At 45.6% G+C, this 14,630-nt stretch overlaps 2 protein-coding genes across 3 annotated transcripts; one reads left to right on the forward strand and one right to left on the reverse strand.

The window, feature by feature from the left end:
* Positions 1-5,468: 5,468 nt before the first annotated feature.
* On the reverse strand, positions 5,469-9,750 carry PTAC4 (plastid transcriptionally active 4). 2 transcript variants are annotated; one of them, XM_048709619.1, is made up of 12 exons: positions 9,607-9,750; positions 9,383-9,526; positions 8,783-8,883; positions 8,579-8,689; positions 8,339-8,403; positions 8,168-8,249; positions 7,888-7,962; positions 7,664-7,734; positions 7,388-7,470; positions 6,229-6,293; positions 6,066-6,140; positions 5,469-5,819 (listed from the first exon to the last, which is right to left on the reverse strand). In XM_048709619.1, exons 2-12 carry the CDS (start codon positions 9,483-9,485, stop codon positions 5,706-5,708), a joined length of 945 nt encoding a protein of 314 aa, XP_048565576.1. In that variant the 5' UTR covers positions 9,486-9,526; positions 9,607-9,750; the 3' UTR covers positions 5,469-5,705. The 2 variants fall into 2 exon arrangements, with proteins under 2 accessions (XP_048565576.1, XP_048565575.1); XM_048709618.1 differs by having other exon boundaries at positions 9,383-9,541.
* A 2,762-nt stretch (positions 9,751-12,512) lies between these two features.
* On the forward strand, positions 12,513-14,012 carry LOC125548940 (uncharacterized). Its single transcript, XM_048712455.2, has 3 exons — positions 12,513-12,760; positions 12,849-12,898; positions 13,004-14,012. Exons 1-3 carry the CDS (start codon positions 12,556-12,558, stop codon positions 13,862-13,864), a joined length of 1,116 nt encoding a protein of 371 aa, XP_048568412.1. The 5' UTR covers positions 12,513-12,555; the 3' UTR covers positions 13,865-14,012.
* The last annotated feature ends 618 nt before the right edge of the window (positions 14,013-14,630 follow it).

Genomic DNA, 14,630 nt, shown 5'->3' on the forward strand with positions numbered 1-14,630 from the left:
TCAAGCTGGTCGTCATTTTTGGGCCGGGGACATGGGACGAGGATTCAGTTTTTATTTTGGTTTCCGATTTTGAAAGTTCTATATGTTTTAAATGAAAATTTTATATTAAGTTATGTTTTCATATTCATGCTTCTCACGACCAGCGCTTTCATCTAAGATCCATTTTAAATATATTTTGACTACTTTTGAAAAAAATGTTAAGTTTCTTTCTTTTGCGGGGGAAAAATGATAAGTTTCAATGTTTAAAACTTAGTAGGAGCGTTCGATAAAAATTAATTATTTTGTGTCTACGATCGACAGAAAAAAATTTGCATAAAATTATATCTATGAAACTTGTTGAAAACTAAGCATTTTTTATGCAAAGATGATAAGTTTTATCGTTGAAACTTAAAACTTTTTGAGGATTTTTTTTATTGTGCCCTCATATGAGATTCAACTACCTCACGAGGCAAATCAAGCGGACGGCAGGGGTTGGCAGGTGTGTGCCCCTGCGAATCTCCGCGGGGACATGCTTGGTAGATGAACCAATCGGGTGTCAACTCGAGAGCATGCAGAAATGACAAATCAGCGTGCCGCCTACGGCGCATGAATCATGCTTGATGATAATCTATACTACATACTCCGGATAAGAACCGACCGTGTGTGTGTTACGTGTGGTCCGCCCTAACATGTGTCCCTTTGATGTCTGATGCCGCCCTGTGTCTTTGGCTACATCCGGCAAAACCATGGACGCTCGAATGGGGGTATGCATGAGCTGATGGGTCGATCCATGATATACATGCATGCATGGGTCGGGGTCAGGGGTACGGTTTGCCAAGTTGGCCTGCCCAATGATTCGAGGTCTCATTCAACTGTGCCTTCACATGCCATTCATTGTCTCAAGGGTCCAGATAACCTTTTGATCTGGCAATTTTATATGCACATATTCTCTGGAAAAGGTTTGGGTCGCTGAGCATATAATGTCTTCCACAAAACTTTATATATACTCTTCGCGAGAGGGGGAGGACATAATGAAGTGCTTTTCATCGGAGCAACTGATTCAATTTCTTCTTGTGTGCAGGGGCAGCAATGTGTGGCGGTTGTGAGCGTCGTACGATCCTTGATTGATTCGGGTGAACCGTGCAAAAGAAAATCAAGGACACGGGACCTCTCCCCCTCTGGAAAGGAGTTGCTTTCCATCGCTGTATAGATTTCCTGTTATCATTTTTTTTGCGGAAACTTCATCTGTGGTCCGGTTGTGGTCATGCAATGCTGATTGATTCGGGTGCACAACATATCATGTGGTGAGGTGGCGGGTTGATCGACCGCCCTGGTCTAGCTGCTGCCTAGACTGGCTCCGAGGGTCATGCATGGCCATGCAAATCAAGATCCAAATCGTCAACGACCTGCCAAAACAACAGCGTGGACAAGGTACGGTCGTCGGAATTGGATCACGTCGATTGCATGGGTCAGCAAACTGCGGACACACGTAGTGCTTACAATGAAAGACGATCGAGTTGGATCTGTTCTGGAAGTAGCTGTTCGGCATGCATGCGTGCGTGCTATCGTCTTCGTACGTGTAAGCTGAACTGCGAATGGACCGTACATACGTGCATACGTACGTCCGGCAGGAAAATATGCATGGGAATGGCAGACCGGCACGTACGTACGTACATACGCTACGTAGCGGTAGGACTGTAGCCTGTAGGTGCACGCAGCACTACACGGCGTCGCTATGCTCGTCGTGTGTCCTTATCCAACTCGTACCTACAGTCCTACTCCTACCCCTAGTCCTGGCCTGGCCGGATGTGGTCAAACATAATCAGACCCATACGCGTCGTCGCAATCGGGTGGCCGACGGCTCACGCGCGTCCACCGTCGGTCAGCTGAGACGGGATGCGGCTTCTGAACAGATCAGCACGCGCAGACGTACGTACAGCGTGTACACATACGCGTCGCTACATGTATACCTTGAGGTCTAGAAGATATACATTGATGTACGTAGACGGGCTCATTGAAGCCGGCCGTGCATGTTCTCATTGACGTACGTGTACGTAGAGCGTCGACCGGGCAGTGATGGCGGTGTCATGGAAGTCTCGGCTCTACCCTCTACGTATTGTTGGAAATATTAGCACTTCTCCGATTAGACTTATCCACGAGTTAACAGTAAGCATGGCATAAAAAGTATGCATCTCATAGCGATACCTAAGCATACTAGCATGTAAAGAACATAGAATCGAAACTTCTATGAGCAGCACATATACGGCTAGCATAAATATGAGTAAACGAGGGATGAACAGATCATACCCTCCGGTTGGCCAGGCCAACGCGGCAGCTGCAGCAGCAACCTCGGCGTCGTCTGTGGCCTTCTTCTTAGCGGCGGCGTCGTCGGGCATGGTGTCGATGCAGAGGAAGTAGTGGAAGCATAGGCGAACATAGTTGGGGACGGATCGGGAGCAGTCGCGTCGAGACGCTTCCCAAAAACCTTATTGCCGTTCTCCCGGACAGGATCTCGAACGACAGGGTTCCGGAGGCACTTGCTCTCCCGACCAGCCGTGCACGCGGTCGTCGGGATGGGATCACCGGAGGCAGCACGGAGTGAGGAACAATAGATGACGGCTAGGTCACGCGAAAGGGAGTGAGTGAACCGAACTTAGTTACTTCACTGGCCAGAGCCTTCTTATATAGTCCGTAAGGAAGAAAGTCGTGGGCCTTGCCGAGGCCCACGACCGAGTCGGCCCACTCCCGGCAAGGGAGTCAACGAATACGTGGGTCCCGGCAAGGGAGTCGACGAATCCCGGCAACGCAAGTCAGCCCACATGTTAGCGACTCGTTAATTAATCCCTGATTAATTAATTCATTCCTGAGCGGCAAAAATAAGCTTCGACTCATTCCCGCGGCGCGCGCGCGTCGAGGCGTGGAGGAGGAGCACGTATGTACCACTCCTCTTCCCAAGTTTTCAATGGCAAATGGTAGAGCAACCCTTATAAAGGGGTCTCAACTCTCCTCAACTAGCAAGGTGAGACTAAACTTCCAGCCACCTACCATCTCATATATGGGCACCACCTACCATCTCATACATGGGCCTCAAGATTAACCAGAGATTAGTGTCTTATATTTTTTTTACCGGGCAAATTGGGAAGTTTTATTCTTTTCTTTTTTTTGCATCGAGTTTTATTCTTATATGGGCCTAAGCCCATCCATAATTCAACATGTATATGTACGTAGATGCGTATTATTGATCATGCCTCAAGATTAATCAGAGATTAGTGTCTTATATTTTTTTTACCGGGCAAATTGGGAAGTTTTATTCTTTTCTTTTTTTTGCATCGAGTTTTATTCTTATATGGGCCTAAGCCCATCCATAATTCAACACGTATATGTACGTAGATGCGTATTATTGATCATGCCATACATAGTACTCCTACATGTACAGGGCAGCCGGCAGCGAGGAATAGTTGGCTAGGGCACGTAGAGTGTAGATGCATTGGTGGGTCACGTGGCAATGTTTATCCGCCCAGAGCATAAAAGTTGACCCGACGGATACAATGGCATCGAAAGAGTTTGTTTGTCCTTTTAAAAGTCGGTCAATGACTTCCAGGGTAATTCCAGCTATCCATGTATACTGCAATTAATATGTTCGCATGCACGGTGTGTATCCAAACACATGATAGTAGTAGGTTCCGGTCCAACCACTGGTTTGTGTACATGCGTCAGTTTGGAAATAGAGAGAAAACAGAGTGAAAGAGGCCCTGTTTGGTTCACCTGTGGATTTCTAAAAGCAGTTGTGAAAAATTTGTTGTGGAAAAACAGCTGTGAAAAATCTGATGTAAAAAAGATATAGATCATTTAGCAAACCAGCAGATACAGCTTTTTCAGATTTTGGCCTGTAGCGGAATCAGATTTTGGAAAGCATGTCCTGGACTGCTTCCGCTTTTGGTTTAGATTTTGACAGCGGGTTTCTGAAATCGAATTCTACTGAGTTCGTCCTTTGGTTCAGATTCTACCGCGCGGCAGCGGAATCCGTCAATAAAAGCTGAACCAAACATGGCCATATCTCCCGGTCCGATGCATGTGCCCTTCTTACTAGTACTGCCTGCTATTGATGCTAAATCATACGACTGCACATGAAAAAGAACGCAACGAAATCGGTTCGCCTTTTCTGAAGGTCTTGGGGCACAGTGCTGTCTGCCTGTACGTGCTCTTATTGGTTTGATGGAGCCGGGCGTGTTGCTTGTGCCGGTCCAATTCCTGTCGTCGGTTCCGGCAAGGCGTCCCGAGCTTTACCACCTGATCTCTCTTGTCCCCCGGTCAATACGGAGTACTACTTTGCAAGAGTTGGACGGGTCTACGCACAGCGACGTGGGCGGCAGAATGCAGGGTTTTGTTGAAGAAAACAATTGTGGTGTCAATTATTGCCTTTGTATCATTGTATGTGAGCGTTGCATAAGGACCTTGACGCTTTCACCTGCGACTCATTTTACGGGGAGAAGGCCAGGCTTCACCTCCAGCCTCCGGGCGTATGTCCCCATTGCCGATGCGTGCACGCTGAATATTAAGGAAAGCTAGAAAAGCCATGGCTGCTTCTAGTACTTGGCGATTTGTGAGTTGTGGCCATGACCCGGATATATTAGCACCTGCTGAAAGACTAAAAAAATGTTCACCGAAACGAACGCATCTCGGTGCTGGAAACCAGCACCCTGATTCTCACTCAAATGATCGTAGCGTGTTGCCGTCCAGGAGAGAGGTGTGCCTTCTTGTCGCTGCTTCCTTTTACCTGCTTGCTGTTGCTTGTGAGCCGTCGCCGCTTCTAGATGAACAACCGGCGACGCAACGCGATGGCAGTGGATCGTACCGTATGGGCTGGAGTGTAGCGTCCTTGGGCGACAGCGGCGCTCCCCAACACGCCGTTCTGCCTGTCGTTTTGCACTTTTGCTGCTTCCGTCTGATCACGACCGACAGTGGCAAGGGCAACCTTCGTTCTTTCTCCTTCATCTGAACCTGGGATCCGACGGCTCCCGAGAGTTTATTGTACCTACGCGAAATTTTGAGACTCCCGGATGATTTTCTTGCAAAATGCTTAAGAACTCCCGGGAGCCGTCCGATCTGAGATCCAACGGCTCCTAGAAGCCCATATCATGGTATCAACTGATATCTTCCCCTAAACCTGGTTTGGTGACTTCAAAAATTGACGCTGTGGTTGGTGTGCAACGCACATTTTTCAGCGGGACGGATAAACGGATATATCCTGATCACTTCACAGCTAGGCAGAAACCATGTATCAGACAAGTCAAAAAAAAAAATAACCCCATGGATGAGAGGCTCCGTGCAGGTTCAGAACTGCGGCCGGTTCTAGTGGGCATGCCACTCTCCTTCTAGAAGGGCACGCATGGTCCCTGGAATGCAGTTAGAAAGAATGGGCAGCAACGGGAAAAGCCCAGCATCGACAACAGTCAGGCGCACGAGGATGGGGAACTGGGGCTCTTGGCTAAGCTCGAAAAGGGTGTGATGATTTGCACATTGTGACAAATATAACTGTACAAAGTACACTGCCATTCACAGGAAAACTGCGAGAGAACTCTTCGCACAACTGTATATACCTTTACCAAAAGAAGTGCACTCTGATGGGTTCAGAACCCCGGATGCACATTGCTGAAAATCTGCAAGGCTATATAACTTCTGGGGTTCTTCGGTTAGGTGGTTTCATTTCATCAAGCCTGCAAAATCTAGTACTCTTTGGCCTTCTTCCGCAGCTCACTTAGCTCCTTCTCAATCTCAATGTCTTTGAAAGGGCTGCCTGATTTGCTGCCCGTGGTTCTACCTGGAGGAAGTTCGCCTTTCTGTAGGTGACATGAAACATAGTCATGTATTTATATAGGGAACAGACGGAATAACAAAGGCATATCACATTCACTTTTGTATTTACAGTTGGCTAGCCAGGTTATGGTCTAATTTTTGCATATCCAACTACTCCTATGTGTTTTGGTGCACATCCCAACAGGAAGGGAACATGATCAAAAGCAGACATAATCTCAATTTCAACTTTAAAACCACTATAATTCCGAGTCCAAAACGACGAGACATACCAAAGAGCTCCCGGACAGTTCTTTTCGCATTTGTGCAAGATCATCATCCACCGATGTAGTCTCGAGCATCGCAAACTGTGGACAAAAAAGAAATTTACTGCGGGTCAGATCTTATTACCACAATGAATATCTTTAGAAGTTACTACGCACGCTCCAGATTTACCTTTCCTTCTAGATCATCAGCTCCTAATTGACCAAGTGCCTCAGCTTGGGATTCCATAGTCATAACTGACAGCACAAAACATGTAGCTATTGGTAAGAATAAAATGTACAAATAATTTGTCACGAGAAATCACTGGTCGGCTCGCTGATAACACGCCCGGTAAGAGAAACTAGTGGCACATGTAATTTCCCGACCAACAGAAGACACATAACATTCACTACACAAGCAAGAAGATTATAACATAATTTACAAAGGTCATACATATAACAACACAAATAGGAGATGATACAACATGTCAATCAAAATATTCATCATAAAACGCTAGATTCTGTTGAAATCATCAGCCTATGTGCAAGTGGCCAAACTATCCACTGCTTGAAAACTAGATATGTAATGTAACCACAAATGATTTTTGGCAACAGCAAAAAAAGTTCCAGATGCATTTTGATGATACAGCGGCTGGCAATTGTGACAACTTATGGAGGGAAAAAAAACACCACTACCTAGTTCTAATTGCTACCTGATGCATTTGAATATTAGGCCACTGATAGTTTGACATATTTTGAGGTTCGAGTCTCTACCGAGTCATTAAGGTTGCTGATTGAGTACTCCGGGAATGTATTCGGTGCACCAACACTTGTGGTGCTACCGGTGCACCAGATGCCGTAGAACATTTTAAAAGATCAGAAAAAAAATCTAGCAAATTAATACAACATCAATGAATGTTGTCACAAAATTTCATGTCAAATTTAAAACATTTCTTGAGATACAAAAATGACAAATTTGGTATCAATGTGATAATGGGCCAAATCTAAAGCCCAACTTATGTTATCTACTATTCAGTGCTGAATTTGTCTCTCTCTTTTTTAGCCATGCTTCGAATTTTGACTTGAAATTTTGTGACAATCTACATTGATGTTGTGTGAATGTGCTGAATTTTTTTCATAATTTTTTGAACATCTTAAAATGTGCAATATGAGTTCGGTGCACCGGTAGCACCACAAGCACCAGTGCACCAGATATTCTCCATGAGTACTCTAGCATCTTTTGAGCTTGCATCTGGCCTATGCCCATATCAGTTCATACTAACTATGCAAATAAGAGGGTACTTAACAAAATAAATAACACTAGTAGGAGAAAACCACTAACGAGGGAATACCTTTCTCCTCCATCTTCTCAAATGCTGATAGGGCACTACTTGTATTTACATTCCCCAGCATTTCACTCACTTTTGTTGCGGTCCTAAAGAAAAATCAAGGCCAATTATCACATTAACGAAACTACTCCCTCCGTTCCGAATTACTTGTCGCAGGTATGGATATATCTAGATGTATTTTAGTTCTAGCTACATCCATTTCTGCGACGAGTAATTTGGAACGGAGGGAGTATGAAGCAATGGGCGCCGAGACAGAACCAACAAATGAATGATGCATACTTCGCTGATTGAGCACGGGCTTTTAGGGTATCCTTTTTCTGCTTGGCCTCTGCTATCTTGCTCTCAAGAAGCTACAGAATGACATATACATGTTTAAAAAAAGTTGAAAATAAAGCCAAAAATACAAATAGATAGTGTTCGCCCTGTGACACACATGGTCCCAGAAAAATACAAATTTGTATTCAGGACAAGAGCATTCCTGCTGTTAAAACTAACAAACTCACCCTGGTATTTGAAACAAGATTGTCAACGACACTCTTCTGCTGATCAAGCTGGGCCTTTAAGGAGCTTGCGTTTTCCTAAGCACACAAACACGTAACAAGACTGTAACATGAATTTAGCATACGAATTAACACAAGTTGACATAAGATGTATATAGCACATACATGTATAATGCAAACATTCAATAGGATTTGTTTCTAATAGCAAGTTGCATGTACACTTTAGTAACGGTGTGACTGGGCAGACATTTGATCCAGCACACTAGACCTACATGATACTTACAGCATATGATTTACGCCGTTTAAGGGCTTCACGAGCAAGTTCCTCTTCGCCCTTTTGAAGAGCAAGTTGAGCCCTCCGGTACCTACATTTAAGAAAAATGGCATCGAGTGTAAAACAAACAGATGACAGGGGTAAATGTAAGCTTTTAGTTTCCCGTGACATTAACATTACCAATCAGCATCAGCTTGTTCGGCAGCTTTGTACTTGTTCTCGAGCCGCTTTTGAGATGCCAAGACCTTCCCCCAAAAAAAAAACATGTTATCAGGTTGAATGCAAAAGAATATTGTACAATAGGCTTGTATTTCCATTTTACATCTATATGCATAGAGATCCAAACAAACAACCTGACAATACAAGAGGCAGCCAACTGTAACTGGTGAAATTTTAGGATTAACAGTAAACACAACAAACCTGTGCAGTGGCTTGCCGCATCTTTATTAAATCATCATTCATCTCCAAGACCGCTTGATCTAGGATCTTCTCAGGGTCTTCAAATGAACTCAGAATTGCATTTGCATAGGACTAGAAAAACCAACAAGGCACAAGCACTTAGTTAAATAAACACAAAACTATGCTACTGTGTAACGAAGTATTGACTGAAATGGCCTTACTCACCCTGACAACCCTAGTTAGTCTATCAAAGAGGTTACTCCGTATGGCGTTGCACTTAAATCTGTTGACATTTGATTGGCGTACTTGCACAGCTCGAAGAGAAACTGCAGAGGATGTAGCCAATTAGAGGTCATCAACATGGCCATTGGCTCATCGTTAAATAACTACAATATGCACTTCCATATGCTCTCTACTGCAACCATATTAATGTATGTTACCAGCATCAGTGACTGTCTGAGCATGTAAGCTAAGAAGATTAAGAGACATGATAAAATGTAAATATCTGGCATGCTTTAATAGTACATGCTATAGTTTGTAGTTGGAACCGCAAATTAGCATGGAATGGCTTCAATGAACATGCTATTGGAGATTTGGAGGTCAACCCGGCTCGTTTCAGAGCAAGTTCCACAACCATAAAGAAACAATAATCACAATCTCCCAAACCTTCGGCCTATCAACCTTCCAATTTGGACCTCTACGCTAGCATAGGTGTACTAACTATAAACTAGCTAACCGAATCCACAGCTACAAGTTTATTACAGCAATCTCTGCCACAAAGCACATGAAAGACGAGGGCGCAGGGCACGAGCTCGAGAAACGCACCGCTGCCGTTGAGGAAGGAGGTCCGGAGGGCGGCCGGGCGGAAGCTTGCGGTGGCGGGCGGCGTCGCGAGCCTGAGGCTCGTCGGCGGGGCCCTGATCTCCATCGATTCGGGGCGTAGCGGAGGACCAGATGGAGAGAGGAACCCTAGAGTTGCAGACCCTGGAATTTCAGAACCTGTGAACCGATGGACGAGGCAAAGAGGAGAACGTGGAGGGGAAGCGTACCTGGAGCTCCTGTGGCCGGAGATGGGATGGTTGGGGCTCGGGGTCGCCGGAGACTGGCGGCGCGGCTCGGACAGCGGCTTGGGTCGATTTCAAGGTTTGTTTGGTGAATCGGCTGCGGAACGGGGGCGTTGTCGCAAAAGTGGCTGAGCCCTCTCCACCGCCCCGATCTGGACGGTGCACGCTAGATCGGACGGCACACGGGCTCGCTCGGTGTGCGCCGGTGCATCACGCAGTGTTTTTTTTTTATTTGACATCATGCATCACGCAGTGAAGTCACTGCTTCAAAAAGTTCTACCTTTATACGGGAATCGGATCCTCTAACATTGTGAAGGAAAGTTGATGATCTACTGTGTTCAGTTATAATAGTTAAAATGACTTAAATTAATCAGATCCTTCTTTTTATCCATATGATTATAGCTAAAATGACTTAAATTAATTTGCAAATTGATGATCTACTGTGTTCAGTTATAATAGTTACATACAAACAAATTGATGGTGAAATAAAATTAATTTTAAATTATTTATATCTGCAGTAAATACCAACAGTAAACAACCGACTAATTACCTACTAACAGTCCATAACTTTCCTTATTCATTTTACACTAGACAAACACTGTAGCGCGGTGACTTTCCTTCACAATGTTAGAGGATCGGCAAAGACCCGCTTGAATGAAAATGCCAAGCCTGGGCCTGGCATGATGGCCCAGAAGAAGACATTGCCTTAGCATTTTGTACACATTTCTCTAAAAAATAAAAGCATTTTTAGAGACATTAATTTTATCATTTTAAAAAAGTGGATGAATTATATAGAACTTGGAGGAAAACTTCAATGAGAGGTATGGCAGATCATGAGAGAGGTGAACACCCTGTCTTGAACGCCCTGACAACTGGCTTTGGCGTATTTGACTTTTTGCCATATGAACGGAGAGAGAATAACACTGAAGCTCACAACTTGATGTGGTCCATGATTTGCAACACTACTGGAAGCCATGTTTGATTGGGTGATCTACCCCCCCCCCCCTTCCTCCTATTTTATGATACACACTGAAGGTTTTTTTATTTGCCCAAACAAGATTATGTTGGTTTCACATTTTATGCTTGAATATGGGAACCACCATTAGATAGCTTAATCCTTTATAACACTATGCTCCCTAGTTTTAAAGAGCCTACATTTAATTGAAGTCTTCAATTAAAATTGGGTCACCCAATTTTGACCGGGTTAACAATTTCTCGAAGCACTCTCATTCAATTCTTTTATATTATACACTATGCGTTCTATAACACTATGCTCCTTAGTTTTAAAGAGCCCACATACAATTGAACTCTCCAATTAAAATTGGGTCACCCGAATTGAGTTGTTCAATTTATAATTGGGTCACCCAATTTTGATCAGATCAACAAATTCTCAAGGAGCTCTTCCATTTAATTCTTTTATTGTCCTATGTTCCCTAATTTTGAAGCTTTTTCATGCAATTGCGGTATTCAATTTTGGATTTGGTATACGATTTTGACCGGGCCAATGATTTTTCAAATCAATTAGCAACAACCGGCCTATAAAAACACATCAATTCCACACACCCTCCCACCACTAGAAAAAGAAGTGTCGCCATGTGATATTGTACATCAATATAGTAAATGCAGCTAGCCACATAGAAATTTTCCCACATAAATATACGTTGGTTAGCAGATAGCACAAAACCACACCACCAAAAGGCCCATGGAATCACCTTATTATAAAAAATAAATAAAATACACTCCATCATCTCCCCCACCAGCCAGACTAAATATTCCTTTTATCAGCACCAAAATATAAGGGGTATTAGTTTTTTGAAAAGTCAAATTTCTTTAACTTTGAGCAAGATCAGAACAAAAAATATCGCATCCATAATATTAAAAAAATGGGAATTCATTTCATGATGAATCTAATCATATGGAGTTGATATTATGGATTTTGATATACTTCTCTATAAAATTGATCAAACTTAAAAGGTTAGACTTTCCAGAAAAATAATACTCCTACCCCTTATATTTTGAAACATAGGTATGATGTGCAGCGAAGTTTTGGTTCTTGAGCTCATGCACCCGCATAAACAAAATGCAAAAGTACGGATTAACAATAAACGTGTTCACATGTTCTAGTTGTGTGCAAATTTTCAAGGAGAAATGACATTGATGTTGCTGCATAAAAAATATAGTGGTACGAAAAAAGCTTATTTTTGAAAGTTGTTTAAAGCGCCTTTTTTTTCTCAGACCACCACAAATGTTATTTCTTGACCAATTTTCGTACAGTCAAAACAAGCACACACGTTAGAAACCAAAAAAACAGCATTTTATTTTATTTGCTTGACATTTTCCTTGATTGTATTGTCCATCCAGGAGCACATGAGCTCAGGCTCAGAATTGAATTTCTGTTAAAAGGTCGAACTATATTGCACACTAAGAGGATGTTATGTAAGGTCGAATTATATTGCACAAGTCAAAAATACAGTGCAAACCAAGCATTGACCTCCTGTTAAAAATACAATCGCACCTCTGGCCAAAGTACATGATTTTCAGACCAATTAGTCGCTTTGGGCAGTGGCTTTACATTCTCTGTTTGGTGACCTGTGAGGTATAAACGAAAACTCAGTGATTTTCAAGTAGTCGAGGCGGAGATAGCCACGTCCGAGGGACAGGAAGGCGTCGCGCCGATGGACTAGAGGAGCGAACGTTTTGCTCCTGATAGTTGCCGTTTTTCACGTAACAGTCAAATACGGTGGTTCGATTCAACCTGCACAGATTAACGCGACGTCTGTTATCCGATCCCATCCTCCCCTGTTGACCAGGACAGTCGTTGCTCTCTCTCGAGTGCTAACCATGCTCCTCTATAAATACCGGAGCAAACAAGAGTATACGCAGCTGGAAGGCGGCTTCGATCGGTTAGAGATTAGAAACTTTGGAAAGAGAATCATGGCGGCGATGAGCATGAAGACGACGATGGCGTTAGCGCCGCTCTTGTGCCTGGCCGTGGCCGCGTCGCTGGGCGGCGTGGAGGCGAGGAAGCACCCGGGGAAGGAGACCCTGGGGTACTACGAGCTGCGCCGGGGCGAGTTCTCCATGGTCGTCACCAACTGGGGCGCCACCATCCTCTCCGTCAGGCTCCCCGACAAGAATGGTACTGGCTGCTCTTAGTACGTATTCCCTTGATTTTGTTTCTTGTTAAGATGGAGATGCTGATCTATGCATCCATGGTTAATTGGCAGGGCGCATCGACGACGTCGTTCTTGGGTACAAGACCATCGGAGGTTACGTGGTGCGTTGCTTGATCTTGAACTTTTGCTTAACCTCGGTGGTGGTGGTGCCGCCGACATTGATTGATTAGTTCGTTTGATCCTTCCCTTTTTCTTGATTGCCGTAGAATGACACCACCTACTTCGGCGCGCTGGTGGGGCGGGTGGCGAACCGGATCGCCGGCGGGCGGTTCACGATCAAGAACCACCCCTACCACACCTACACCAACGACGGCAACAACACGCTCCACGGCGGCCACCGCGGCTTCAACCAGGTGTTCTGGTCGGTGCGGGAGCGGGCCACCGGCGCCTTCCCCTACATCACCTTCTACTACCGCAGCGGCGACGGCGAGGAGGGCTTCCCGGGCGCGCTGGACGTGCTCGTCACCTACAAGATCGACGGCGACTACTCGTACAGCGTCACCATGTACGCCCGGCCGGTCGACAAGCCGACGCCCGTGAACCTGGCGCAGCACACGTACTGGAACCTGCGCGGGCACGGGCGGGGCACCGTCCTCGACCACTCCGTCCAGATCTTCGCGTCCGCCGTCACCCCCGTCGGCGGCGACCTCATCCCCACGGGCGCCGTGACGCCCGTCGCCGGCACGCCCTTCGACTTCCGCGCCCCGGCGGCGCCCGGCGCGCGCATCGCGGAGGTGGAGGGGGGCTACGACATCAACTACGTGCTGGACGGGCGCGACGCGGACGGGCAGGGGGTGCGCAAGGTGGCGGTGGTGAGCGAGGCCACGTCCGGGCGGGTGATGGAGCTGTGGGGCGACCAGCCCGGCGTGCAGTTCTACACGGGAAACTTCCTCAAGGGCGACGAGGGCAAGGGCGGCGCCGTGTACGAGAAGCACGGCGGGCTGTGCCTGGAGACGCAGGACTTCCCCGACGCCGTGCACAACCCCAAGTTCCCCACCGAGATCTACCGCGCGGGCCAGGTGTACAAGCACTACATGCTCTACAAGTTCTCGATCGCCGGCAAGTAGCCGGGATCCGATCCGTCCGGCCGGCAACAAGTTTTTTATGTTAGTAGTAGTACGTAGCAGTAGCTAGAGAGGATACTTTGACTTGGAATCATGCATGTTGCCGGTGGAATGAATAAACATTACGTTACGGCCGGTGAGGCTCCCCTCATGTCATGTCTCGCTCGCTCGTCCTCCCGTGTGCTCGGCCTTGTTGCCGATTCGGGGAGCTCGTCATCGCGCCCTGCTTGGTGTCTAGGACCGTGTCCTCCTCTGTTCAGAGATGGGCATCCATATTTTAGAATGCACGTCAATTGTACTTCCCCTCGGATATGGATGTATCTACAAATAAAATACGTCTAGGTACATCTATTTCTGCGACAAGTAATTCCAAACGGAGGGAGTATCTCGCACTGCCTACTATCTTCGTCTCCCTAATCTAGTATTACCACCTATGTCAATGGCTCATCCGGTCACAATCTCCCTTCTACTGCCACCCCGGCACACTTTGAATTTAAAGCACACAATTGTGCAGCTGTGTATATGTGAAGATTCCAAAACAGAAAAAGAAAACCGTATGTAAGAGGCTATCGATATCCATCTAGCCTTTGCACGGCAGTAGGGGCGAAAAGAAAAAACCGAAGACATAGAAAGCTAATATTGGTCTAGAAAAAGTAAAAGTGGAGAAATCATAAGCTCACAAAATGGACCTGAAGGCTGAATATATAGTAGAAATCACATCAAAAAAGAAAGTGTGCCTCTTGAACAACTTATGATGAATAACAATATT

This window comes from Triticum urartu, chromosome 3A (assembly GCF_056163025.1).
Source record: "Triticum urartu cultivar PI428250 chromosome 3A, HENAU_Tu73, whole genome shotgun sequence".
Lineage (NCBI taxonomy): Eukaryota > Viridiplantae > Streptophyta > Magnoliopsida > Poales > Poaceae > Triticum > Triticum urartu.